A 27,290-nucleotide genomic window follows, 5' to 3' on the forward strand; every position below is an offset into this window, starting at 1 on the left:
GGAATCCAGTCAGGGTCAACTTAGTGGTTAATCTCTATTTTTTTTTTTCCTTTGTTGATCCTCCCAGTTTGTTAATTAAAGAAGCTGGGCTTTTTGTCCTATAGAATTTTTCTCATTCTGGAGTTTACTGATCACATCCTGGTGGTATCTTTTAACATGTTCCTCTGTCTCCTATATTTCCTATAAATAGTTAGATCTAAAGATGTGATTATAGTTAGGCTCAATTTATTTTATTTTATATTTGCTAAAATAAAAAATAAACACTTCTTCCTAGGCAATGGGGTTTACATCTGTTTGAGTTTCAATGCATTTTGCAACAAATTCATAGATGTTTCATAAGAAATATTTAGTACGCAATTTTTTCACCTTTCTAAGTGTGAATTTTTCATAGTATAACATGCATACAGAAAAGTACACAAAACCTAACTAAACCGCTTGATAAATTTTCACGAGGTCATCATGTACTAGTGTAGTCATTACTGAGCTCAAGAAACAGTACATTACTACATTCCCAGAAGGCCCCTCATGTCTCCTAGAAATGATCCTCCACATACCTGGCATCTAATAACATAGATGAGGTGGATTTTGGGGGATATTACACAAATTGCGTCTTTGTTCTTTGTGTCTAGACTACTTTTACTGAATATTATGTTTGTGAGATTCATCCATGTGGTTGTCCTTCCTTTCTGTAAATTCTGTATAATATTTCATTGTCTGAATATACCACACTGTATGGCTAGCTACTGGAAATACACCTATGAGTTGTTTCCACATTTGAGGTATTTTGAATAGTGCTGCTTTGGGAGTTGTTGTACAGGTCCTCTGTCAAACATAAGCATGTATTTCTCTTGGGTATGTACTAAGGAGAATTGCTAGGCCATCAGGGACACTTGTGTTTAATTTTAGTAGATTCTGCCAGTTTTCCAAAGTGGTTCTACTCGTTTACACTTCCTACTAGCAGTGTTTGGGTGCTCCACATTCTTACCAACACTTGGTAAGATAGTGTTTTCCATCTTCATTTTACATGGTGGCATAGAGTTGTGGTTTTAATTTGTATTTCTTTGATGACTAATGAAGTTGAACACCTTTTCACATGCTTCTTGGCCATTGGAGTATTTCCTTTAGTGAGGTGCCTGTTCAAGTCTTTTTCTGTTGTCCTGTTGGCTTCTCTTTTTCTTATTGATTTGCAGGCATTTCCTATGTGTTCTAATAATGAGTCTTTTGGAAGTATATATTACAGTTTGAGTATCCGTTATCTGAAATGCTTAGGACTAGAAGTGTTTGGGATTTTTTCGGATTTTGTAATAGTTGCATATAGATAATTAGCTATCTTAGAGATGAGACCCAAGTCTAAACGTGAAGTTCATTTATGTTTTATATACATCTTATACATGTAGCCTGAAGGCAGTTTTATACAGCATTTGTAAAAATTTTGTGCCTGAAACAAAGTTTTGACTGCAACTCATCACATAGAGGTCAGGTGTGGAATTTTTCACTCGTGGTATCATGTTGGCACTCAAAATGTTTCAAATTTTGGAGCATTTCAGATTTTTGAATTAGGGATGTTCAACCTACACAAACATCTTTTCCTATTTGGCATGCTTTTTAAGAGTATAATTCACATAACTTACCATAAAATGCTAAAATCTTGAGTATTATACAATCGGTTATCTAGGCACAGACACAGAACATTTTCATCACTCCAGAATGTTCCCTTGTGCCTCTTCCCAGTCAGCACCTCTGTTATAGTAGCAATCGCTCATCTGAAATCTATCAGTATAAGTTAGTTTTGCCTATTCAAGATTTTCGTATAAATGGTTTCCTACAGTATATACTCTTTTTGTGTGCAACTTCTTTCACTTAGCGTGGTATTTTTGAGATTCATCTGTCTTGTTGCATGTAGCAGTATTCACTCTTTTTCATTGCTGAGTAGTATTTTATGGTAGATTATACCAGTTTATCCATTTACTTGTTGATGGACATCTAGAGTGTTTCCATTTTTGGCTATTATGAATAAAGCTGCTATGAGCATTCTGTGGCTATAGCATTCACCATTTGAAAATTATTTTTTTCTTTAATCATACTAAATTTTCAGTTTGCATATTGTCCTCTAAGATGTCCAGATATATGAAAGCCTGGACTCATGCAAAAGATAAATGGTTTACTTCCTCTAAGAAATTTTTACAAAAAAATTTCACTCAATGGGATTCTGTTAATTAGCTTCCCTCATAGATTAAATGATCCATATTACAAACAACTGCTTGTAAATACCAGTTACTCCCTTTACTCATTAGGAATTTCATTTATGTGGATTTTCCCTCTTCCCCACTTGCATGAACATATATAAGGGTTTTACTGTAGTTATTTGCTGTTGCACTAATAGAGACCTTGTCTTTTGAAGGAAGGAAAGTATTTGATTAAATGTATCAGCCTCTCTAATAACAATATGTCTCAAGTTATGAACAGTTTAAAAACTCCTTGGGAGTGGGGGCAGGTGAACGTTCTAAAAACAGGTATAATTTACAATGGTTAGAAAGTGCAATGGTAGAAAAATAATTTTATGCTAAATGTCACACTGGGGGTGTGTGTGATAAGACTATGGTGACTTAAGTAAAGACAGTACTGCTAAACTCATCCACCCTGATGCCTATGATGTTACTTTCTATAAATACTTCTTGAAACATGAGAGTTTTGATCCTGTTGCCAAAATAATGTGAGATCCTAGAAATTTTCTAATTATAAATGACAGTATTTTAATTTCATTCCACTGCCTCTTCTGTACCCTCAACCCCAGCACAAATGAGTCCATCACTACAAGCCACATAATTGAATTAAAGCATACATCATCTCAGCCTATTCTGGGGGAAAACCACGGCTGCTCTTCCTCCAGATAACTAGTTTTGCAAAGCCCAGGCAGGCTGCTTCTTTCTTCGTTCTGTGCCTCACCAAAAGACTTAAGTCACCTGTCAAGAGCTAGCCTAAAAGAAATGGAAGTTACTTTTCTCAAATGGGGCATAAAGTTTGTTCCTTTAAGCCAGTTCAGAGAAAGCTTTCAGTAGAAGCAATAAGGAATTTGGGATTCAATTTTGCATTTCTTGCTCAAAGACTAATGTAAACAGTGTAACATTAATTATATGGTGTATATGCATGTAGGGCAAGTGCAGTAATAAAGATTTTGCTTTAATGTCATTTTTGACTGAAGTGTTTAATTTTGGAGTGACAACAATTAAAAATGGAATTATATGTAGCTGCTGTTTTGCACATTTTAAAATTCAGAATCTCTACCTGTAGGTGGCAGCACCAGATACTTGTTTCTTGTTTCTCTCCAGCCTTAATGAGTTTAGGGTATAAGCAGTAAAACTGTTTAAAGTCTACTGAAACTTCGAAATAAGCTGCTGTTACCAGTTTTGTGAGAATTTGGAAAAACTAATGTATGTGTTGACTAAGTTTGGGGCTTGTTTAACCCTGGATTTTCACCTTTTCAAAAAAGATTCCAGCAGCAATGATCCTTATTTTTTTAACATGACATTGTATGTTTTCTTAAAATGATTTAATTTAGCCCTCTGTGGTTTGCCTGTTGAACTTATAACTGCTCTCCCAAGAAAATAACTTTTTAAATGGCATTTTGGTATTTAAGTAACTTGTACAAGGATCATTATATACCTAATATTTTAAGCTCATTACAGTCTCTTCTCACTTTATATTTTTACATTTTAGCATTGAACTATGACCAAGAGAGTGCTGAGATTGAAGCTCCTTCCCCTGAAAAAAAAAAAATCAGCTTGGGAATAAATCTGAAGTAATTAGCTGAGCCAGTTGGCTTTGTTACTGCCATGGGAAGATTGAGTGATTTGTAGAAATGGATATTTAGGATAGACATTTAGAGTAGACATTTCATAGGGCCTGGTATTTTTCGCAAGTTGCAGCCAGTGGTTTGGGTGTTTCTCCATGAGTAAGTAACAAGATGGCCCACACCCACTTTTGGCTTACTCTGCAGGCAGGCTGACCCGGGTCAGTGCTTGCAGGTTCATGCACTCAGGTGCACCAAGTGAGCCATGGCTGGTGGGGAGGGGTAGAGAGTAGCTCCTCTCGGTTCCTTTTTGTAGCCTGGCCAATTCTGTATATATGTGCAAACCAGCATTGTTTTGTTCCTTTATTTTTGGACTGTGAAAGAAACTTGCCTTTTAGAAAAATCTTGCTTATTTTCTTTTTCGTTATCTTTTGATTAGTGTTGGCCTGGGAAATTGATTAATAGTCATAGGGTCAGAGAAAAAGTGAAGCTGCTTTCTCATAATTGCAAATAAATCAAAACATTATGTGAATACTTGGATTCACAACTAGAGTTTGAATTAGCGACAGTTACCCCTCACTACAGAGACGAACTGGCCTCATTCACCAGTGTGGTCTCTCTCAATTCCTCTGACCATCCTTAGCTTTAAATGTGAAGGTATATGTATTCCCACATAATTCTCTAATTTGCTGTTTCTCTTAGGGGTTAGGTAACTTGTAAAATAAAAATGTATAGTGTCTTGGTGACAAGTGGCCCATGTTAACATAATTTATGTCACTAATGAAGAACGGCTTTTCAAATTGTTCTGGATGTGTATTCTTTGTTTTTATCATATACTACCACTTTAGGAAATACTTTAATTCCTACAAACAGTAACTATTAACTTCATATGCAGCATGAACATGTCTCATATAGTTTTCTAAATGCATAATCTTGAGTGAGTATAGTCTGGATTAAATGATGTTCATTCACTATTTTATTTTTTCATTCAAATGACATTTATTTAGTGCTTGCCACGCAGTAGGCAGCGTTGAACTCGGTTTGTTCTATATTATCCAATTTAAACTTCAAAAGTGTATGATCAGTGATGCTACCTCCGTTTCGCAGGTGAGAAAAGTGAGACTCTGTGTCTCAGTTGTCTTATTCTTTGGCCCCTTTCAACTGTGAAGAGTCAGCCTCCAGTATTTTATAATTACTAGATGTCGCTTGACAGCTGACCAAATAGGATTTAGGATTCTGTCGCTGAATTCTGAATGCATCTGTTAGATTTATCTACCTGTGTAGCTGTTGATAAATTTTAAATAATTTTTAGATATTTTTGGTATTTGTGAGCTTTTGGCTTAGTGACTGTTTTATATTACTTATTTACCTTTATTCTAAAATAAGATAGTTTTCTCTTAGATTTCCAAAAGCTTTTCCTTAGATTTCCAAAAGATAGAAATATTGTCTCTTACAATCTTTTCTTGAAAGCATCCCTTAGCAATCCCTAAAATTCTAAGAAACAGTGTAGAATAATTATTTTTAAGTATAAATTCAAATAGTAAATTTTGGCACACATGTTTTGACCAAGGGTAAATTAAATTGGTTGGCCTAAAAATGTTTCTTTTCTTTAATTAGTTTGTGGCAACAAAATGCATAAACATGCATTGATTGATTTCTTATGTTGTTTTGAATGAAATATGGAAGGTATATTTGGTTTCAGGATTCTCAGGGACATTTTGGCCTATAGAATCTGTAGACCCATTGTTTTTGCACATATTTTAAATTTCTGAATTTCGAACATCAAGAAAAGCATGTTGCATTTTGTCTCAGATGCTGCTGCTGAATTTTAACCACTGAATTAGATTGCAACCTACATGCTGTTAACTACTGAGCCAAGATGAAATCGACTACTGCATGGAAATCAGGGTTAGCTGTGTCTGCACTTGAAGGAGTTGTAATGGCAGTGAACCTGTTTTCTTTAATGGGATTTTTATTCCCTGATTTTATTCTCAGTTTTAATTGTGACTTTGATTTTAAGAGAATTTCTTGGTACACATTTATTTGAGGTTTTCATTGTAACTTTAAGAGAATAATAAAAACATCCTATCGAAGTAGGTGCTTCCAAACCCATATGTTCAGTGGCATATTTCTGTGTTGTGTTGTTGCAGTTACTTGTTTTATTTATAAAGTATCTCTTGTAAAAAGAGAAGTCATTTGTCCATGTGTTCTTGAGTTCAAATGGTTGTGTGTATGTGCATGAATTTAAAATAATTTTTTGTGGGAGTTTTCTTCTTTGGGGTATTTTTGGAATACTTTTCTGAATTTGTTTTTTTCTTTTACATTAATAGGACTTGACCCCACCCAATTTAGAGTTCATCATTATCATAAAGATGAAGAGAATGATGCTCTACTTGGTGGCCCAGCACAGCTCACTGATGAAGAGAAATACAGGGACTGTGAAAGATTCAAATGTCCATGCCCTACATGTGGAACTGAGAATATTTATGATAATGTCTTTGATGGTTCGGTTAGTTGTTTCTGTCTTTCATTTTGTGAGTGAACTTGTATAAAGGCCTTACCCCCTTCCCCCACTATGGGGTATATAAAAAGGGCGAAATAAACACACACATGTTGCTTTCATGTGTTTAAAGTATTTTAGCATCATGTAAAATCTACCTTCACAGCTTGCTTTTATTTCTGTTTGAAAACTCTTACTTGAATGTGCTTGAATATTGTTTTGGCTTCCTAGAGTGCTTGACCTTGGTTTTTAAGTGGAATCTCTTAAAAATTGTAAATTATCTTAAAGTATTTTTATTATAATTTCTTAATTAGTAACCTGTATTGTCCCACTGTCAACCCCCATCTATTAAGACTTAGACCAATATTTTTTCTTTATCTTAAATCAAGTTAATGGGAACTAAGTGTTTTGGGAAAGTTTGTGTTTGTCTTTACACATCCCACTTACCTCCATTTTGCAAAGGTACTCTTATCTTTTCTGCTGTCTTTGCATATTAGACATTTAAAAAGTCACAGGGAGACATTCCTTTCAAGAAGTACTGCCAAAAAATGTATTATTGACCTTGGATCAGAGCTTGAAACTTGGCCAATTTACTTGATTTCCACTGCAGTGTTATGCATGTACTAGCCATTGGCAAAGGAATAGGCAGCAGAACTGTGTAAAACCTTGAAACTGAAAGAAAAGACACCCTTTATCTAAATTAAAAGTAATTATTTTAAGTTAATTTGGACAAACAGCAGATGTTTTGCATTTTTTTGAATCAAAACAAAGCAGTCTTTGGAAGCAAGTGCAAGGAAGAGGCAGACACAGATCAGCAATACTTGCTAAATCCTTGAGTTTTGCTTCATTACAGCTGTAAATAAGATAGTTAATTGCATGGAGGCTTGACGACTTGCAGATGGGCTAACTGTGGAAGAGCCGATGTCAAGCTCTGAAATCTCTTCCACCTGGAATTGCTTAGCGTGGCGGGTAGGGTTATGTACCAGATTGGAGCAGGAAACCAAGATGTTTAAGTATCAGAAAGGAAAACAAATGCTTCAGAAATCCCAACAGTTTTGCTATATATTACATTTGCCTTGTCTTTGTTTAAAACAAAACACAACAAAACAAAATGTTTTCTCCAAATATTAATATTTATTTATTTCAAATTTTTACTTCTCCTGCCTCCCTCCTCCAATACACTTCATTTTTTGGAAAAATTGCCAAAATTTTAGATTTGCTAAGCAGACAATAAGTAATACTGTTTTTGTGGTACTACACTTTTAACTTTTAGACTTTATTTTTAAAATTGACAAGATGAAAACAAACTAATGTGATAAAGGCTCTTGTTTTTCTTCAAGTTTGTAATGAATAAATACAAATTTAAAGTTTTTAATCAGTATCTCTGAGAAAGAGGTTTATTTCCAGTAACATGACTTCACTGGTATTTACAGAGGGAAAATTATTTTATCCATAGAGTCCCTCGTGTAGTGAATGTCAAATAGTGATTTCAGGGTTTTCCCTTTGACTTTGCACTCCATTATGATGATGGCAAGGAATGGAAGGTATGTATGACTAAAGCGGTCTTTGGGTGGAAAATAATTGAGGAGATAGGGTTAAAAACTCACCAATAAAACGAATTAAGAATATTCAACACTAGGACAGCATGTAAGTTTTTAAGCACAAAAACCCTTTTATAGCCTCACAGTAACTTTTTGTATACTTCTCCTGACTTATGTAGGGAACCGATATGGAGCCCAGCTTGTATCGTTGCAGTAATGTCGATTGTAAGGCTTCACCTCTGACCTTTACAGTACAACTGAGCAACAAATTGATCATGGACATTAGACGTTTCATTAAAAAGTACTATGATGTAAGTATCCATAATGACATTCTTACATACACAACTTATTGAGGTTTGGTACTTGTTTATTGGTTTTCATGAAGCTGTAAAATTTTGAAAAGACTTTTGGGAAAAATTCCTAGTGAGATACTATTAATACAAATATGATAAAGTATGTAATTTTGGCATATTAGCATGACAAATTATTTGATAATTTCTCTCAGGCATTACATCTCTTTCATTTATGAGCAGTATTTTAAGTAATGAAATTTTTACTTTTTTAAAAAAAAGCCAGAATATAATTAAGAAATGTTTTAGTTTATTGTTACCTAAATAAGACTAATTAAATGATTGCTCGGGTCTTTGGATAAAGGAAGAAAAAAATCACTATTGGCTATTGTCAGCAAGTAGAGCCATAAGATCGTGTGTGGTGATCTTAGTAGACTGCCCACACAAAACTAATACTTTGTGTTTATGTGGCACTCTAAACCACTCCATACCCTAGTTTTCTGAGGAAATCAAATATCTTTTAAATTTAAATGCAGTTTTTCTGGCATTCAAAAGAGAATATCTGATTTTTATAAATTTATAGTAAGAATGCCAGAACAGTGAGTGATTTGTCTTCATTGGAAAGAAGGCTTTTATTCAGAGTTTTTGTTTTTAAGACATTTCACATGAATTAGTTTTTTTCTCTTCAAAAAATTAAAAACTTCACATTTCCCACATGATTTTTCTTTTCTTAGTGTTTCAGTATGTCATTTGTCATCTAAACAAATTTTCTGTTACTTGAAAGTTTACTGTAACTTCTTTTTAAAAGCTACATTGGCAACACATTTCCAAAAAAAAAAAAAAAAAAAAAAAGCTCATGTATTAGTTAAGACCTATGACTTTTCTAAAGATTGTTCTGTACTTTTTACTCATGTGTTAGTTAACATATAACAGCATTTTCTTCTTTAAAATAGAACTCATTGTGTGAAAAGTAACTATCAGATCATTAAGATGAAGAGTAAAAACAGAGTTCCAAGTATTATGATTTCAGTGTTGAATATATTTATCAGAAAAGCAAGTCAGTTTGCCTAAAGATTATTTAAAAATAATAATTGTGACTACATTTTGGGAAAATCGGAAACATGTTAGTGAATAATCCTGTGCCGCCCTTACTGAACAGTGGATGGGAATAAAAGTTGTCTGTGGGGTCACATTCCTCAGTAGGTGAAATATGCAGCACATGAAAATTTAGGCCAAATCAAAACTATTCAGCTCCTCATTTACAGGCCTCATTGAACAGAGTATGATCCTTGCTTGACTCTTGGGAAGAATTCTGAGCTTTCTCTCTGTGTTTAGTCTATGAAGATCTTCACCATGGAAATGTTAATACTAGAAGAAACTTATCTATTTCCTTCTTTAAGAGGGAATAGTCTGTTTTGACTAAGTTGCAAATACTCTGAAAAATGATCTTCTGTATAGCTAGAAATATGCCCTGACTGAAAGACTGATTTCTAGCCTAATTGTGTGTATGTTGTGGTGGTGGTTATATAAGTATTTTTCAAGCTAAATAACCTACTTTCAGGGATCCAGATATTTAACACAAGGTTTCTAGAGCATTTGCTTTAATTGTCTTTTTGCCAGCCATCTCAGTAACATCAAGTAACAGGTTTTTGTAGTTAACTGCCCACTTGATTGACATTTCTAAGGGATTTCTGATCAAAATAGCCATATGTCACTCCTGGGGTTAAAAATTGATACGACTGTCTTCAAAATTAGGAACTTATTTCTCTACTTTCTGATCTGAATTATATGTGATTGGATGGCAGAGAATGAAATCCATTATTCGTTCTTATGGCCCCATGCTAAACAAATATTTCAAATATTTTCCAGATCAGAGCTTTTGTACAAAAAGCCCCTATACCTTTAGGTTCTACTTTATTGGTAGACCATCCTGTTTCCTCCTAGAGGGACATGGGATTGAGTTTCTTTTGTTATTGTGCCTCGAGGGATACTGATTACAGTTATTAGTTCAGTGTGATACATCATGGTGTTGGTAATACAATTGGAGACTAATATAGCAAGTGTACTGAGGTAAGGATATTGATAGTAAGTATTGAGGTTAAGTGACTCTCTCTGAAGCTAATTACCAAAATGGTTTTCTCCTATTTAGCAACTTAAAAAATACTACCCACTGGACATAAAAGTTGTTTGTGAAATGAAGGCAAGAGTCTCAATATTGTTTTAATTTTAGTCTTAGAAGCACTGCAGGATAAGTCAACCTGCACTGAGAAAGGAAGGTATCTTCATGAGGAAGGGACTCTAGGAAGACGAATGGAATATGGTACTTGACCAAACACTATAACCTGCCAAGAAACAGTTCTAGATGACTAAGAAATTAGATTGTCAAGAAAAAAGGGACAAAAGTTTGGGGTAACAAAGTATACTTCTAAATCACTTTAATTTTGGAAAAGTACATCACATATTCTGTTACCTTCTGTCATGAATTAACAGGACTGAGTAAATGTGATATAACAAATATTTGTTTGTTTATCTGAGAAGCAATCTGTATCAGATTATAATATTTTAATAAATATTGGCTCCTTTATGGGAGAAGAGAGGCTTTCTGCTCCTCATCTATAGCAATGATTGTATCCCCTGAATTCTAGTTTCCTATAACATTTAAACTTTGATATACACGGAAATACAGAAAGCACTGAGCCAGGATATTTTAAGTAATATATTAATTTCTTTAGGAAGAAGACAACTCTATGCTTTGTCTTGAGATTTGATGAAGTGTTGAAAGACTTTGAGGTAGCACAGAAAGCCTTAATTCAAAGTTGATTTCATGCCCTGGTCCTTGTTGGTTCCTTTGTATAAAGTTAAAATTGAACTGGTATTTTTTGAAAATCATAAAAAGGCAGCTTAAAGACAATAACTCTAAGCTTTTAGGGTTGTTTTTGAAATACTGTGTTTTACAGTGAAAAATTGATATGTGTTCCCCCTCCCCTTAAATTCTGCTCCAGAAGAGCAAATAGACATACACACACAAAAGGGAGAGAAACACTAGCTAATCTAAATTGGGAAATGAAGAGGGCTTTTTTTAAGCATGAAAATTTCATCATCTTGTCAGCTGGCAGAATGCCTGCTGTGTGGATTCACAAAGGCTAAGAATTACACTTTCATGAAATTTTCCTCACTAACTGCCCTGGTTAATTTGAAAGATAACCCACTGTTCTAATTCATTCCTCAATTGGGCGGTGCAGGTTTTATCTTTGATCTGACAAAGCATTTGTGTTAATCGTTTTGGCCCTCCACTAGACACTCTTGGGATTGTGCTTTTACAATAAATGTGTCTGTGATAGCTCTTTAGTCTATTATACTTACAATAGATCCATAGAACTGGTAATTAATTCTCCACTGCTTTGGAAATGGGAAGAATAGGTGTAGCTCTGTCAAGTGCTGCTGGGAAGTTTGTTTAGCTGGTTCATTTTTGAAGTGTTCCCCTCAGCCATCCAAGAAGCAGCCACAGAAGAGAGTCTGAGATTGAGATGCTGGCCTATCCTGATGACTTGCTGATAAATGGGAAATGTGACCCCTCTTGGTACCTGGGAGGAGGATATTGGGTCATTTACATTCATCTCAAGTACTGTTCTTTTTAAAGTATATTAAACTCTCATTTTAATACTTAAAGAGCCATTTGCCTCTAACGGTGGAGCCTCTAGAAGGTGCAATCGTGATAGTCAACTCAAATATGTTCCTAAATTTTCATTGATGGCTTATGCAGGTTTTAGAGTATTCTGATGGGGCAAAGTGTGTTCCCCACCAGCCTTCTAGTGTTTCTAGCCACTTGTACATTATATGAGTACTTTACTATGATTTTTAAACATTGAGATATTGCTGGCCCTAGATGGGGCTGGCCCTCCATCTGAAAGAACACATGAACAGCTTGTTGGTACCATGCGTATGATAATCTCTGATAGTTGCTAGGGCCAGAAATTGGTGGTCTCACTCCATAGAAAGTTGTTGTAGGCTTTATAATCTCAGAATTTTCCTGAATTAAGCTTTTTGAGGACAGGGGCTGTGCTTTCTTTTCTGTTTTATGTGTGATCTCTGCCACAGCCCTTACTCTCAGAAGTACGTGTATCTTGATGTTTAGTAGCCAAAGGAACTGACAAGTAAAGGTTTTTGCTGTTTTTTTCCTTAAAATTTTTTACATTGCTCTCAGATTGGCGGAAGATTTATTAGTGGCATACAGGATTCTTGCATTAACACAAAATTCTACAATATTTTAAGGTCATGAAAGCCATGACAAATAAAGCTCTATGTTACTTTTCTATTTTTAACGGCACTGACAACTCTGCATTTCAGTATATGCCTGTCCCCAACTCAATAGCCTTAATTTGTTTTTTCCCCATACCAAATACCAGGCAAAGAGGCATTAACCAGAAATATCATCATGATGCACAATAGCACCCAGCCTAAATGTACTTTCATTGTCCTGATAGAAGAATCTATCTCTATATAACGTGGCAAAGAAAGTGGATGCCTAGCTTTGTGACTCTCTGTTCTCTCCTTGTATTTTTCTCTTTTACTTCTTAGTATATTGTGTCATAAGCCACATTTTAAAATCTCTTTTGGACCCACATTTATGAGGAATTTAAAAAATAATGTGCAGTGTATGTTGCCTTATGATGCAAAAACTTCCTTATGCACACATGTTTAAGCACTTAGGGAAGAAGAGAGCATTTGACCAATGATGCTGAGCCTTAGCATGGTGGCGGTGAGTTCTTTTGGATGAGGCTACACACCAGGAAGTAGAGTAGGATGTTTTGTAGTGTATGAAGATTCCACATTAAGCTTGTTTTTCATCTTTGCAAGTTAAACAAAAAAACTTTAAAATTTTAAAGTGGATATGCATTCCTTGAAGACAAAATTAATAACAACCCCCAAGCATAGTGTTGTTAAGCCAGGGATTGAATTAGAGCTGCCTTTTATCAAAAGTGCAATGAGGGCAGGGTAAAATATTGGTTAAGATATCTGCTCCACAAAAATACCCATTTAGCATCACAAGTAAGCACCATTCATGGCTCCCAACAGTACTTGAAAAAGGGTAATTTTGTTAGGAATGCACAAAACTAAAAAAATAAATCTGATAAATTAGAGATGAAGCAGCCTCCCACTCTATCCGTCCTGCCCACACCCATGTAAATCATTAACAGGGCTTCTCATTTCCATTGCCTTTCACTTCTCAACAGACCTATCTTGTGCAGGTGGACCTGTGAGTTTTAGAGCCATGCAATGGCATTCAGTAACTCTACTGTAGTTTCATTGCAAATATGCAGTGTTCAATAACCCTCAAAATTTCTCATTTCTTACCTGTGGTGATGTGGTTTGATAGTTTTTAGGTTATAGGTTGCAATATGCAGTGGAATCACAGGTGTATTAGTTCAAAAAGTTTAAGCACTTTTGGAATTATTGTTTATTTCCTTGCTTCTGCATTTATATTTACAACATTTAAAAACAATAAATTTGGTTTCTTTTTTGTAGACACTAACAGCATAATTATAAGTGGTACAAAAGGCATACAAAGAAGCAATAGATATCCATCCCACCCATTCAACATCACAGGCAGCCCAATCCATGCTGCCCAGCAGTGCTTAAAGAAGGGTAATTTTTTTAGGAATCCATAGAATTCATCCTAAATCTTGTTAAAACCAAACGAAAAGAACATATTGAAAATTAGTATTTCTTTTTGCTTCATACTATTTGATTGGGAAGCCAAACATAAATGAATGCCAGGGATACCAACTGCATTTTTAAAATGTGATATTCTTTATGTTTTTTCCTTTTTTATTTTTAATTTTTAGAGATAGAGTCACCCAGGGTGGTGTGCAGTGGTACGATCATGGCTCACTGCAGCCTTGAACTCCAGCAATCCTGCCTCAGCCTCCCAAGTAGCCAGGACTACAGGCACATACTACCATGCCCAGCTAATTTTTTTTTTTTTTTTTTTTTTTTTTGAGATGGAGTCTTGCTCTGTCACCCAGGCCAGAGTGCAGTGGCGCAATCTCAGCTCACTGCAAGCTCTGCCTCCTGGATTCACGCCATTCTCCTGCCTCAGCCTCCCGAGTAGCTTGGACTACAGGCGCCCGCCACCACGCCTGGCTAATTTTGTGTATTTTTGGTAGAGAAGGGGTTTCACCGTGTTAGCCAGGATGGTCTCGATCTCCTGACCTCGTGATCCGCCTGCCTCGGCCTCGCAAAGTGCTGGGATTACAGACGTGAGCCACCGCACCCGGCCAGCTAATTTTTTATTTTAAGTTTTGTATAGACAGGGTCTCACTATGTTGCCAAGGCTGGTCTTGAACTCCTGGCCTCCAGCAATCCTCCCTCCTTGGCCTCCCAAAGTGTTGAGATTACAGGCGTGAGCCACCATGCCTGGCCTTAAATGTGGTATTCTAACACCAGTGTCCATTCATGGAGGGTTGGTATGTTTTTATTCATGAATGGCTGATTTTTGTTGTTATTGTTGTTGTTGTCAAGCAGGCTCATTCTGAGTCAGGTATAACATTTTGCTGCTATGCCATGGCATGTTCTCACAGAAAGATTAAGAAACAAGGGACTGGTGGTGATTGGAATAGAATCTCATTGTAAGTAATTTATCCTTGTACAAATCTAAGTGAATAACAGATCAAATCCAATTCCCTAAAACATGCCAGCTATGTATTCTATACAAGCAGCTTATCATGGTATATAGTATTAATTGTTGTAAAGGAGTTCTAATAAGCAGATAAGTTCAGATGCAGCCATTTATGCCACTTGACTTTTATCCTTTGTAGAATAACTAACATTTACCTGTATTTTCTACATTTATCAGAAGACCCCTTTATCTTTTATTTCATTTAATCATAACGTTATGGCATGAACCTGGTTTGGTGAGGCTCAGATCTAGAGCATGATTTTGGGGGACTAACATGGAACTGTCACCAAATTCTGAGGTGCTGAAACTGCAGAGAATATTATTGCCTATTGAGTACTAACCTCCAGAGCCACTGACGATATCTGAGCTTGGGCCATAGTCTCTCCCTTACCCATATCATTTCCCACATATGGATATTCACCCTCCTAAGCTGTTTGTCAGGGATGGAGGCAGTTATAGCCGTAGCCCTTTCCATTGCTTTCCCTGCATTCTGAAAGCTTAGCACTCGGTTTTATCAGTGATCAGACTAGCCACTGCTAGTCTCTTACCAGATCTGTAACTTGAGCTAGGTACTGAACATCTCTAAGCCACAGTTTCCTAGCCTATGAAATGATCATGGTAAATAATAGTACCCACCCCATAAGGTCATAATGAGAACTATATGGGATAATGCACTTAAGGTGCTGAGAAAGTGCCTAGAGAGAACTCATTATTAATTATCACTGTTCCAATCTGAGACATGGTGAATGAACATGGCTCAGCTGTGTTCCTTTTGTGTACTGAGAAACACCAGAGATTCAGACCTGGGCCAGGGCCGTGATGCCCAGGTCTTTTCAAGGTATCTCCAAGGTATCCATCTGGAAGCTTTTGTCTTATGCTCTCCCTCTCACATCCATTTAGAAGGATACCAAACTGTGCTGTGTTTCCTCTTGGCCCTCCCTTCAGTTTGCCAATAAGGTAGTTTCCTTTTCAGTGTTGGTGAATAGAGTCTCAAAGTCAGCATTGGGAAATGGATACTAGGCTATAACTCCTTCAAGGCAATAGCACAGAATACTGCAGCACCCAGTATTATGCCTAACCTGAGAGGTGCTTGTAAATTTTATTGAATGAGTTCACGATGTCCTGAGAGGTTGGTGCTATCAAGTAACTCTTCCAGGTCACACATAGTAGCAGCAAGACTGTGACCATACTTGGAGACCCTAGTCCATTATTCTGCCCATAATAACTTGGAAGACAGCCAGTTATCGATAACAAGTTGCTTAGCATCTTCTCTGCAGTCACTCTTAGAGCAGGATGGATCAAGAGCCTTCACTATTCGCATTACAAGCTAGGCCAGGTCACAAGGCTGACTGGGGCATGAGTCCAGAAGGCTGATGATAGCCATCCAGCGATGAACTAGTACAGCCATTGAAAGGAAGCACATGTATTGAACCTGGGGTTTCAGCAACTTCTGTTATGGTTTGCCTCCTCTGATGGGAAAATTGGAAGCTTTTTGAAATGCTGAGGAAATGCCATAGGAGTTGTCAGATATCTGAAAACAAGTGGGTAAAAACAGAAAACTACTTGTGTCAAAACAATAGAATTCCTTTCTTCAGTTTGATTTCTCTAACCTTGTATATTTAGGAAAAACTCAACTTCAGGTCTAATTCCAGTCATCTAGAGCTACTGTCTTGTAGTAGAGTAAGAAATTGAACCAGAACAGATTTCATTTAACCTTTCAAAAGTGCGATTTTCACACAGTTGACCTTCTTGACTTCAAGGAACAAAACGGAACTATCAGTTCTCTGCTGCATGCGTCAACAAGAGATGGGAGGAGAGCGCCCCAGGCGATGGCTGTTTTTCATATTTGGTTTGCCCAGAGAATGTACGTTTTGGTTTACATCTGGAAATCAGCCCTTTGTAGATAGTTACAGATAGGAATTTCCAGATGATCCTGTCTAGCTTAGTCTTGTCTTAATGGAATAACCATATTTCTGTTTAGGAGGGGGTTAATTCAGCTGCCTTTCCAAGATACCATGGAAAAATTCTCTAAGCTTGGATTCCAAGAAATACTACTACTGATGAGAATTAGAGCACTGGTGTTTTTCAAATGATGGGTGTTGGTTTGTTTTGAGCTTGGCATAAATCACGTGTTGACCTTAGCTTGCTTTTTTTTTTTTTTTCTTTGAGACAGAGTTTCGCTCTTGTTGCCCAGGCTGGAGTGCAATGGCATGATCTCGGCTCACTGCAACCTCTGCCTCCCGGGTTCAAGCGATTCTCCTGTCTCAGCCTCCTGAGTAGCTAGGATTACAGGCACGTGCCACCACCCTCAGCTAATTTTGTATTTTTAGTAGAGATAGGGTTTCTCCATGTTGGTCAGGCTGATCTTGAACTCCCGACCTCAGGTGATCCACCTGTCTTGACCTCCCAAAGTGCTGGGATTACAGGCGTGAGCCACCATGCCCGGCTGACCTTAGCTTGCTTTTGAAAACCAATGTATAACTTTTTGTCTTGGTTTAAAACTCATCTGACTCTTGACACTTCTTCCAAGTTTTTGTTTTCGTTTTTACTGTGCTATAAGTAAGGTCCATCACCCAGCTTGTTTCCCGGAAGATCCTTGGCCTCATTCAGACCATTCAAGTGCTCATGGTTTCTTGGCTGTTTGAGGAGCTCTTGATGCTTCTGGGAACCTAGATGATTTGCCAGCCCAGCTCTCAGGAGCCCAGCCTAGCAGGGCTTCAGTCTCCATCCACCATCAAAGAATGTTCAAGAATCGTGGCATGAAGTGGCAAGAAAAAAGGAAAACTGCCCAAGATTTACATCTATATGTATACTAAGGATTTATAAATCATGTGAATAAAGTTATGGCTAATCTTTTGAGGATGATTTCTCGCAACTACAGCTTTCCCTCAAGAGCCACTTCTTCCAGAAATTGATCAGCAAAGAAAGATCAAAGGAAAGCCCAGATTCAAGAGAGACCTCTTTAAAATTGTCCAGCAAAATAGATTCTCTTACTGACGAATAGTATGCAAGTGGTATAGCACAGTGGTTCTCAAACCTTTTAGTTTGTGGGACCCCTGTATACTCTTAAAGTACTAAGGAAAATGAAGAGTTTTAGTTTATGTGGATATTCTTTTTTTGTCACTACACCAAATCTGGTAATGATAGAATTTCTTAATGGTTATTTACAATGTGGAATCTGAAATCATATCAGTAAACTTTTTGTGCTCTGGTATATTAAAATCCATTGCTCTGTCTTGCACTTTGAGCAGATCATTTACCCATGCATGATTTTGTAACATCATGCCTTGGTCACTTAGAAAATACTGGTTCAGTGACATGAATAATTTCCAATTCATTATACAATTTTTTTGAAATCACATTTGTTCATATCATCACCAGTCTCATCAGAAAAGTCTAAATATTGGGAAGCTGTTGAGCTCATGGTGGTGGATACAAATGTTCCAGTGAAAACTAATTGAAAGCTAGAAATTTGTCATTGGTTACAAATACTGTCAGTTGGTTTTTCTTGAGGTTACAGGATCAGTTGGTTAATTTTTGAGAAGATGTCTGCCAGATACCCAGGTCTGGATAACCGTAGTTATCTATCAGTTATTCTTTCAAGTAAAGATGGTATTATTTGAACAGAGTGATTAGTTCAGCTTGCAACTCAGACAGTTACACAGGTGCTTTTCCTGGAAACAAATAGTGTGCTTCAACACATGATAATAAAAGGATATATATTTAAAGGTTGCAATTTAATAAAATTTTACTTTCATCGAGGACTTTCTTTAGTAAAACTGGCTTAAATTTCTATTTGTTAGATTCTGAGCACGTGATGATGAGAAATACAATGATAAATAGTACAGTTTGGGGCCTTTATGTTGTTGTTGTTGTTTTGAGACGGAGTCTCACTCTGTCCCCCAGGCTGGAGCGCAGTGACACGATCTTGGCTCACTGCAACCTCTGCCTCCTGGGTTCAAGCGATTCTCCTGCCTCAGCCTCCCGAGTACCTGGGATTATAGGTGCCCACCACCACGCTCGGCTAATGTTTGTATTTTTAGTAGAGACGGGGTTTCACCATGTTGGCCAGGCTGGTCTTGAACTCCTGACCCAAGTGATTCACCTGCCTCGCCTCGACCTCCCAAAGTGCTGGGATTATAGGCGTGAGCCACCGCGCCCGGCCACGGGGGGCCACTACTTTGATTGATGCTAATGTGCCAGGAATTTTATCCATCATTGACTTTGCACCATTAATGCAAATGTCAACACAGTGAAAAAACACCAACAATATCATCGTAATATTATAAAAAGTGTTTTGACTTTATGGACTCCAGAACCTTCACCTTCGACTGTAGCAATTTATCCTAAAGAAATGTACCCCAGGCCAGGTGTGGTGGCTCACGCCTCTAATCCTAGCACTTTGGGAGGCTGAGCAGGCGGATCACCTCACGTCAGGGGTTGAAGACCAGCCTGGCTAACATGGCGAAACCTGTCTCTACTAAAAATATAAAAATTAGCCTGGCATCTTGGCACATGCCTGTAATCCCAGCTACTTGGGAGGCTGAGGCAGGAGAATCGCTTGAACCCAGGAGGCAGAGGTTGCAATGAGCTGAGATTGTGCCACTGCAGTCCAGCCTGGGCGACAGAGTGGGACTCCGTCTCAAAAAAAAAAAAAAGAAGCCCAAAATGTATGTGCAAGAGTATACATTGATGAATTATTCTTTTTGGTAGTAAAAAAAGTTGGATATATCTAAGAATAAATGTTTATTAAATACATTATGCTATATCAGTGGAAAAGTATATGATCTGAGCAATTGAAGCAACATTTTGTGAGAATAAAGACACAGGAAAATGTGAGATAAATGTTAATGGGGGAGAAAAGGAGGAAACAAATTAGTATACAAGGAATGATTCAGTTATGTGATAAAGATACTATGTACATATAGACAAGTGTAAATAATTGGAAAGATAAATACAAGAATGTTAATAGTGATCATCTTGAGTGATAGGGATATGGATGTTTTAATTTGTGTCTTTATATTTCTGTTTAAGTGTTGTACAATAAGCATGTGTTACTTTTGGGGGGAGGGGTGTTGCATTTTGAAAATTTAAATTTATATTCAGTACAATTCACTCTGGTTTACAGTTCTGTGAGTGTTGACAAATGCATAGAATCATATAACTACTACCACAGTCAAGATACAGAACAGGGTCATACTTTCTGGCATGATCTTCCATCTGGGACCCACCATACTGAATATGCTGCCAATCCCAAAGATGCACAGAATGAAACTTCGTAAGGTGTGTGTTTCTTTGCTTGGCAAGGAGTGGGTAGGTACATGATCTGTGAATATAAAATGAAATTTGAAGGACAATTCACCCAAAGGACATTGGAGGAAAATTCTAACATTTCCGTTGTAGCTTTGCCACAAGAAAATTTCAGCTCTGAGGATTTGGGAAAGAAAACTAAATCATATCTTCAATTCATTTCATCCTTTCAATGGGTCATGAAGACAGAGAACTTCAACGCCGTGATCAGTGGTTCCAACAGTCAAGTAGTCATCCCTAGGTATACTAGGGGTGGGGGGCAGTGTTCCACATATACCAAAACCCGTGCATGCTGAAGTCCCACAATTGACCCTGCAGAACCCTTGGATAGGAAAAGCCAGCACTCCATATATGTGGGTTTCATGTGGTTTGGTCTAAAACAATCCATGTATAAGTTGACCCACACAGTTCAAACTTGTGTTCTTCAAGGATCAGCTGTATATTTACCACTCTCGCTTTCTAGAAATTAAACCAAGATATTAAGTCATGTAAAAAGATAGCTTTCCTATATTCAAATATGCATCCATTTTAACCTACTCAAGTCTATAGCTGAGTTTGTTCTTTTACAAATCTGAGCATGTATATAGATTCATACATTCACCACCACAATCAAGATAGAAAACAGTTTCTACAAAAACCCTAAAAACTCCCAGAATAGTCCTATAAAACTCCCTCCTGCTATTCCTTTATAATCACACCCTCCTTCCCACTCCTAACTCTGTCAACTATGATATGTTCTCATCAGTAGAAATTTGTCTTTTCGAGAATGTCATATAAATAGACTCATACAGCCTTTGAGACTATCTTCTTTCCCTCGGTTCATTCCTTTTATTGCTGAATATATTCTATCATATGGATCTGTCAGTTTGTTTGATCCATTTACTCACTGAAGGATGTTTGGATTGTTTCCAGTCTGGGGAAATTATGAGTTCAGATGCTATAAACATTCACATACAGGTTTTTTGTCAGCGTGTAAGTTTTCATTTCTCTAGGATAAATATCCAGGGGTAGGGTTGCTGGCTCATATGCTAAGTGTATGTTTCACCATTTAAGACATTGCCAAACTATTTTTCATAATGGCGGTATTTTTTTCATTCCCATCAGCAGTGTATGAGAGTTCCATTTACTGGGCATGCTCACTGGCACTTGATATTGTTGGTATTTTTTATTTTAGACATTTTAATATGTATGGAATGGTAGCTCATCATGATACTGATTTACATTTCCCTAATGACTAATGATGTTGAACATCTTTTCATCTGCTTGTCATCCTTATATCCACTTTGGTGAAGTGTCCCAAGTTTTCCCCCATTTAAAAAAATTTGATTTTTTTTTTTTCCTGCTAAGTTTTGAAAATTCTTTATATATCCTAGATACAGATCCTTTGTTGGATATGTGATTTGCAAATAATGTTGTCCCAGTCTGTAGCTTGTCTTTTCATTCTCTTGATAGTGTCTTTCACAGAGAAAAAGTTCTAATTTTTATCAAGTCCAGTATATCAATATTTTTCTTTTATTGATTGTGCTTTTGATCTCATGACTAAGAACTCAAATATTATGTCTATGTCTATGATCCATTTTGAATTAATTTTTATAAAGTTAGGGCAGAGTTCAATTTTTTTCTTTGGTCTGTGTGTGTCCAGTTGTTCCAACACCATTTGCTGAAAAGACTATCCTTCTTCCACTGAATTGCTTTTGCACCCATGTTAAAAACCATTTGAGCATATTTGTGTGGGTCTATTTCTGGACTCTTTATTCTCTTCTGTTGATCTCTCTGTTTATTCTTTTGCCAATACCACACACCTTGATTACCGTAGCTTTATAGTAAGTCTTGTATAGTGCAATTCTTCCATTTTATTTTTTTCAAAAATGTCTTAATTCTAGTTCATTTGCCTTTCCATATAAATTTTAGAGTCAGCTTATCTTTATCAACAAAATTTTTATTGGAATTGTGTTAAATCCGTATCAATTGGGGAAGAATTGACATCTTTATTGTGTCAAGTCTTCCAATATATGAACACTTTATGTCTCATTTATTTGGATCTTCTTCGTTTTCTTCCATTAACATTTTATAGTTTTCAGCTTATGGGTCCTGTACATGTTTTGTTAGATTTATATACCTAAGGAGTACCTTTTAGTTCTCAAAAGAGTACTGAGGATCCATGAAATGTTAAAAATATTCTACATAAATGCATTGTTAATATGTAGCCTTTAAATTTTATTTTGTAAGTCTTTATTGATTAGTTCAAATATTCAGCCACATAATACTGCCAAGTTTTGAAAATACCAGCTTTTGTATTGTAATTTTACTTTTGTAAAATTCACAGATTTACATAAATATCTATATGTGTATATATGCCTAGAGAGATTTCTAAAAGGATTTTTAAGGGTTTGAAAACCCTTAAAAAATACATGTTAATGAATTCTAATGTACCACTGAATAGTTAACGTGTAATTACCATGTGCTATATATGAGAATATGAAAGTAAAAGGTATATATACTTTCATGCCTGTATCAAGTTAATTGTGTACTTATAAATAAGAAGGAAGTTAAATTTCTAAAACACAAAAATGTGTTCTCATGCGACCCAAAATGATTTTTGGAAAACAAAAATATCCATTGTATCTTCTTCATATTTATACATTTTTAGTGGGAATTTACCATCCTTCTTAAGTCTTCAGATTTATTGCTGATTCTTGACAAATAGTGGATCATTAGCATTGCTCAACCTTGCCTCTTCTCTGTTGTGAATATGATTGTATAAACCTAGGTGAGGAGTAGTTTGTATAGAAATGTCATCTTTCCTGTATCTCTTCTAGGGGACCTGCCTAATGATTTCATGACATCATCTGATCCAGTGTGCTGAGGAATTATGGTCTTTCCAAGCTTTTAAAGTAGTTTTGAGACCTTCAGTTCTGTCACTACCCTCTCAACCTTGACTGTGACTCACCATAGTCTCTTGGACTAGCTTCAGCTTTCCATCTATAGGAAGTGCCTAGTTTTTTGTGCAGCCTAGCACTCCATGAGCAGGGCCTGAACGTCGAAATGGAGCAATCCCTAGGCTGCATTTCTCAATATTCCTTGTAGGAATCAGGTAACAGAACTGAGATTCTGCAACTTCTTCAGCATATAGGAACTTGAGTGAAAATACAGGACTGCCCATCTTTTGGAATGTTTTGGCCTTCTTCACAGTTCCTGTGGGAACTTTGAAAATTTTTCAAACTTGTTTTACTTAGCTACCTGTCTACACAAGCATGTCAGTACTGAAGTAGGCTGTCTGGACCCTCCTCCCTAAACACCATTTTCCCTGCTCTCACACACCAAAAGTATTTGAAGTGCCTTCAAAAAGTGATTTTAAAAGGAGAGGATTTCATTATGTTAATATTTTGCACAGGACCTTGCAGTTTTCAAAGCATTTTTTATACTGTACCTAGTTTGTCCCTCACAGTAGTCCTGTGAGGTATTCAGAGCAATACCCTCCAGTATTTCTCAGCCCAGGATGACCAAAGCCCACAAGTTGTCCACATTGGATATCGTGGTGTTGTATTATATTCCAATTACATTGCCTTTTCGTCCATTCTCACTGCTTTAATTCAATTCCCGGTCATTTCATTCTTAGCTTGCTAATTGATCTCCCTTGTCTTTGTATCAGTCCATTCTCTATATCATTTCCAGGATTATTTTTCCAAAACAGGATTAATAATGTCATCTTCCAGCTTAAAAACCTCCTGTGGTTGTTCATTTCTTACAGATTAAAATTCAAATTTGGGAGCACTGCATTAGGCCCCAAGCTAGCCTTTCCACCTTCTCTACCTTCAGTATCCCTTGCAGACCATCTGTCTGCCACACTGGAGAGCTTGGCATTCCTCAGAGATCCCTTATGCTTGACTATCTCCACACTTTCACTCCTGCCATCTTCTCTGCGTAGTACCATAGCCCACCACTTGTGACATCCCACTTTGTGAAATTCTTCTGCCTTCAGTGGTACAGTCTCTGGAAAGCCTTCTTCACTCAGCTCTCCAGGCAAAATGTCTTACTGTTTTCTGCGTGCTCTCATAACCTTTTGTACACACCTCTGTGGCAGCACCTACTGCCAAGTTGATTGGCTCTTTTTCCCCCACAGGCCTTGAGTTCCTTGTGAACACAAGCTGTGCTGTGTTGTGTTGCGTTTAGCTTCATGTCACCTGAGCAAAGCATAGTGCCAGGGACATGGCTGACACAGGATTTGCTTATTTGAGCAAGGGAGTGGTTTTTGGAACCTTCAGAAAAGCTGTGGGTGTAGTATTTATGTTTGATGGAATACCCAGTTCTTACTTTTTATTTTTAATGACTTCACAGCCAGTGGATGGTATTTTCTAAAATGTCATCTTTAATCTCTTTTGCTGTCTAAACTTCAGTCACCTTAGGAATCTCTAAGAAGTTAAACTTAGTCTTGCATCATACACATACCCATATTTTGCAGGTTTTCACCTTAAAATTATTTTCTGTGTTTCTAGCTTGTTCTTGAACCACAGGTGTGGTATTGATCTTTTCTTTTATTTAATAGCACCTTTCCTGCGCTCAAGACCATGACCAGGAAACTGGCTTCTTAGCACCAAGGCTGATTTTCTAATTCTTGTTGGTTTAGGTTCTCTTAAAACTAGGCAGTCATATCTTTTTCCTATTAACACCATAATTAAATACCCAGAGTACAGTTTTGAGAAGCCCTTATCACCATGTGTATATGCATGTGTATTTGTCTGGTTTTACATGCTCTTTTCTTAGCCCTAGCATGCACAAGTGCACTCTTGCACAAGAATGACAGAGCCTAGTTGGCTTTTGCCTCCTTTTGGAGAGCTGTTACATTTATTGGTCATATGCCCAGTGGACTTCCTTCCTATTCCATACTTGACTGGTAGTTATGGAGCACCTAATGGTCTGACAGAAGAAGATAGCTCAGCAGAGAAGGGCTAGTTATAGAATTGTATGGCCTTGATTTCAGGGAACCTGTCCCCTCTGTCTATCTACAGAATGGCTATTTCCCATTTTTGGAAGATAACTTGAGTATGTGGTACAGAATTAAGTATTTTCGGATAATAGTAATGCAGTGTTTCATTTCTGTTCTGGGGTTGCTAGTAGAAGCAACTGTAGGAATAAGCTAGAGCAAAGGAGTGGACATGAGTTTAGATGGCTTTTCTTTTTGTCAGACCATCACTAGCCATTGATAGAAGAGCTGTACTTTTGTGTTACTTTCCTTTTATCTTTAACAGATAGAGTGAAATATAATTTGCAACATTTGGAACCTTGTAAAAGACAACCAACCAAACAGATAACAAACCAAAAAGAAATCATCTAAGTCACACACTGGATAAAGCTTTCTCTGAGCAGCCTCTGACTCCTTGGACAGCAGTCCCTCCCCTTTCAGAATCCTAACACCCTGTCCCTACCACCACTCTCGCAGTGTTTCTGTTGAGAGCAAGAGTCAGACACGTAGCTTTTGTGTTTGGCTTTAAAATCAAAGTTGTTTTATCATGTTAAACTGCCAGGACCATGTCTTCTTGATGTAAAAGCCCTGAAACATCTATTACAATGCCATAGACTCAGCAGATACTCAGTTGTTGTATTTTTTGATTTTTGTTTTGTTTTGTCTTTTTTTGAGACAGAGTTTCCACTCCCATTGCCCAGACTGGAGTGCAATGGTGTGATCTCAGCTCACTGTAACTTCTGCCTCCCCAGCTCAAGCGATTCTCCCGCCTGAGCCCCTCGGGTAGCTGGGACTACAGGCAGGTGCCACCATACCCAACTAATTTTTGTATTTTTGTAGAGATGGGCTTTCGCCATGTTTCCCAAGCTGATCTTGAACTCCTGGGCTCTAGTGATCTGCCTGCCTCAGCTTCCCAAAGTGCTGGAATTACAGGTGTGAGCCACCACACCCAGCCAACACTCAGTTTTATGTGAAGTCACACTCTCTAGAAGGATCTGAATTCCATTTCTGTATTTATAAGCGTGTAGATTATAGGAACAACTCATTTTCTAAACTAATGCTTTACCTGGTTCTCTGGTAATCTTTTGTGTGATTTGAGGCCATCATCACAGAAGTTAGATATCCATCACGATGTTTGTCTTATGAGAAGAAAAGATGGGCTATTCGGAAGAAACAAATTAGGTTTTGGTAATACTAAGAGAATCAGTTGTATATTTCAGAAATTTAGGGAACCTTTTTATTTGTTGAATTTATTAGTAAGACAGGCATGATGTCTAACCGTTACCTAACCAGAGAATTTACTTCAAGCCAAATTTTGAACTGCATAAATGTTAACATGTTTATGAAAATGGGTTCTAAGCAATTCTTCTTTTTCAGTTGTGCTAAATGTCTGTAGTAAAAATTATACAAATATATACTTACATCTTTATGTATATTTCTTTAAAAATTTGTTTTATGATCTAAGGTTTAAAAAATTTGATAATGCTGGCTATTAGCACACTTTTTTTTTAAGTCAGGAATCGTTCCTTTTCTTCTAAAGTAGACAATCAAAATAAGCAGTTTGAAGAGATGGATTTAAGACAGCAAAATTGTTGTATCTTCAGCTGTGTAAAAGAAATACTGTACCTTGGACCAGAAAACGTATATTAGTGATGGTTTGGTTAGTGACTGCAAAAGCAAAATAAATACCATAGTATAAAATACAGTTTCACATGACAGCATGTTTGACTAGTACTAAACAGCAGTTAGTACTAAATGTGTTCTGCTTCTTTGCATGAAAATACATTAATATGAAACCTTATAGTGCCTTTCTTACTGATTAATATTAGGGAGAGGTCTGGTCAGGTCTTGTTGATAATTTGTTTTCTAGAAATGTGAGGAAAAAGCATTTTTCACAAACCTATCCAAAAAAAGTTGCCTGATTTCTCCTCCTTAAGCCTTTCAATGACTTTGCAGAATAAGGTTGCATCATTGTTTATTTTGGACGTAGAAGGTTGATCAGAACATCGCTTTTTACTGTAAAATGGCAGTGTAATGAGTTAAATAATAAACTTACATGCACAGAGAGATTTTCTTCCCTGTGTTAGAGTTAATCTTTAAACAATCTCTAGCATTAAGAAAAAAGATACTGTTGAAGACCCCAGATTGCAAAAGCAGTGCCACTTCTTCTGAGAGCTTTGGGGCAATCCTCTGATGTGTAATTGCTTTACATCAGTC

The 27,290-nt window shown here is 36.9% G+C and overlaps 1 protein-coding gene across 10 annotated transcripts in view; it reads left to right on the forward strand.

The window, feature by feature from the left end:
- Window positions 1–27,290, forward strand: part of POLA1 (DNA polymerase alpha 1, catalytic subunit) — a 298,585-nt gene that overhangs the window by 137,569 nt on the left and 133,726 nt on the right. For all 10 annotated transcript variants that reach the window (XM_055269496.2, XM_055269499.2, XM_055269502.2 and 7 more), the window contains 2 exons: window positions 6,121–6,299; window positions 8,011–8,142. In XM_055269496.2, coding sequence (XP_055125471.1) covers window positions 6,121–6,299; window positions 8,011–8,142 — 311 coding nt within the window. The remainder of the gene's footprint in view (window positions 1–6,120; window positions 6,300–8,010; window positions 8,143–27,290) is intronic.

The sequence above is a fragment of the Symphalangus syndactylus genome, chromosome X (genome assembly GCF_028878055.3).
Source record: "Symphalangus syndactylus isolate Jambi chromosome X, NHGRI_mSymSyn1-v2.1_pri, whole genome shotgun sequence".
Taxonomy (NCBI): domain Eukaryota; kingdom Metazoa; phylum Chordata; class Mammalia; order Primates; family Hylobatidae; genus Symphalangus; species Symphalangus syndactylus.